The 2,641-nt window shown below is 43.5% G+C and overlaps 1 protein-coding gene across 1 annotated transcript; it reads left to right on the forward strand.

Annotated features, from left to right (window-relative positions):
• The first annotated feature begins 1,014 nt into the window (after nucleotides 1–1,014).
• On the forward strand, nucleotides 1,015–2,031 carry LOC121379631. The gene has a single exon (XM_041508276.1). The coding sequence runs from the start codon at nucleotides 1,015–1,017 to the stop codon at nucleotides 2,029–2,031; it is 1,017 nt and encodes a 338-aa protein (XP_041364210.1).
• The last annotated feature ends 610 nt before the right edge of the window (nucleotides 2,032–2,641 follow it).

Raw genomic sequence — 2,641 nt, forward strand, 5'->3', positions numbered from 1 at the left:
ATCTTGATATTCATGGCTCTGGGGTGTTGAAATGGCATACTCTGATGTCATGTCACATACTTGACCAAAGTTGTCGTTCCGATCATACGCTTCCAATCTGAAAAAGGGATCCTTGACGTAAAAGAAATGTGTCTGTGTGTCATGTTATGGGGCATCTGGTAAATATTAAGGGGTGCAGGTACCCAGTGAAATGCAACGACCGGATCAAGTCTAGAAAAGTGCGCGACATTTTTTAACTTAAATGACCGGAAACAACGACTGATTGCTTACTCCACCAGCAGAGGTGCAGTCAGCGATCACCTACAAAGATACTTGACCGACAAACCCAACGAAACATGGGCACATATGAGGGCCCAGTTAAAGTCACGATTTGGAGAAGTGACCGACGCACAGCATGCGTACCTATTGTTGGTTACCGTTAGGCAGGAACATGACGAAAGCGTCCAGTTGTTTGCTGAACGACTTTTGACGTTAGCCTAAGACGCCTACGCAGCCGAAGTCGACGGAATCGGCGCCATACAGAACCAATTGATAGGTTTTTTCATAGATGGGCTCGAGCACGACTATTTAAAGTTAACCATGATGAGACAGAATCCTAATTCTTTGGGAGCTGCCGTAAACGCGACGATGGCCGAACAGAATTTGAGACGCCGTTTTAGCCTCCGACACGAACATAACGCTAGAGCTCCAATAAGACATTTCGATAGGCCTACTACGTCGTACAACGACCGCGAGCACGCAGGTCAATATAAACCGACACCGCGCATCACCGCGAAACAATGCAGGTCCTGTCCCCATGGACGTTGACCACTTTAGACCTCCTGTGACGTGTACTAATTGTCGTCGCACAGGTCATCGGGCACGAGATTGCCGATTGAGGAACAACAACCGCCGGACTTTAAACTAAGAAACTTCTCCCATAAAGAAGCCTATGGGCGAAGTAAACGAAATGAACGAAACAGTAAACCACAAACGTATCGGATAAATTTAGCCGGTAACCCCACATCCTGCGTAATGGTAACAGGTAAACAAAGATTTCGTTCCCTTGTAGACACTGGGGCAGAAGTGTGCCTCATGTGCCGCGACGTATATAACAAACTAAATAATCCTCCAAAATTAACAAAGAAAACTGTAGACTTGCAAGGAGTAGATGGTAGCAAGTTAAAAATAATAGGCTGCTCCGAAATAGCTTTCAAAATGGGAGGTTTGGAAATTAAACACCCATTCTATGTGGTCGAGAACATTAACCGTAACGTAATCCTTGGACGGGACTGGCTCGTAAAAAACGGCGTCCGACTGTATTACGATTTAGGATGCATTAGAATCGGGAAAACTTGCATTTCCCTTGATGAAGACATACATGTGTCTTCCATCGTGAGACTTACTAAAAAGGTCGTAGTCAGACCTCACACACAAACGGTGTGCTATGTGACCGCAAAAGCTTGGTCATACCACTTGAAGGGAAGTTCATATCAATTATCTCCGAATCAGAGAGGCTTCATGGCTTCGCAGCCTGGTCTGATGATAGGTAATTCGATAGGTAAATTATCAAACCGACGCCTGCTACCTGTAATGATAATTAACAGCACCAACAAGACTTACTGTTTAAGAAAAGGTTATAGCATCGGCAGAATAGAACCTGCAACCAACCGGGATGTAGTTAACGTTGCAGCAGTTATGCCCGACGCTCAAGAAAAGAGCCCAACTAAGATAAATTACCAAAGTGAACTAAACGTATCACCGGAACATAAAACCGTGATAGAACAGCTAGTGGAAGAAAATTTGGATATATTCGCGAGTAGCGATTTAGAGTTAGGACGGACTGAAACAGTCAGTATGAAAATCGACACGGGTGACCACCCCCCAATCCGATTGCGACCGTACCGAACACCCCTGAATAAACGCGCCGTTGTCGATAAGGTTATTGATGAAATGTTAGATGCGAAACTCATACATAGATCCAGAAGTCCCTGGAGTTTTCCGGTAGTAATAGTAGATAAAGAAAAGACGGTACAAAACGATTCTGTATAGACTTCCGAAAATTAAATTCTGTAACACGACCCATCTCATACCCATTACCGATGATTGATGACATTCTGGCTTCTCTGGGAAAAGCAAAATATTACTCGTTAGTCGATTTGAAATCTGATTATTTCCAAGTAGGAACGGACAAAAATGACATGGAAAAACCTGTATTCGCATGTCATCGAGGTCTATTTGAATTTTCAGTAATGCTGAATTGTGTAATGCACCATCAATATTCATGGAATTAATGAACATGGTACTACAATATTGCGAGAAGTTCTCAACCGCGTACCTTGATGACATACTGATATATTCCAAGACGCTCGAAGAACACCTGAATCATCTGCAATGCGTGTTTGACCGCTTACGTCACCACAACTTGAAACTGAAATTAAAGAAATGTAGTTTCCTAAAGACAGAGACCAAGTATCTTGGTTTTGTGATCAATAAAGACGGGGTGAAAACTGACGAGACAAAGATTACCACAATAGCAGCCATGCTTCCCCCTACAACTGTAAAAGAAGTCCGCTCCTTCATTGGAATGTATAGTTGGTACCGCCGATTCGTAGTCGCATTTTCCCATGTCGCTGAACCGATAGTAGCGTTAACAAAGAAA

Source organism: Gigantopelta aegis, chromosome 8 (genome assembly GCF_016097555.1).
Source record: "Gigantopelta aegis isolate Gae_Host chromosome 8, Gae_host_genome, whole genome shotgun sequence".
Lineage (NCBI taxonomy): Eukaryota > Metazoa > Mollusca > Gastropoda > Neomphalida > Peltospiridae > Gigantopelta > Gigantopelta aegis.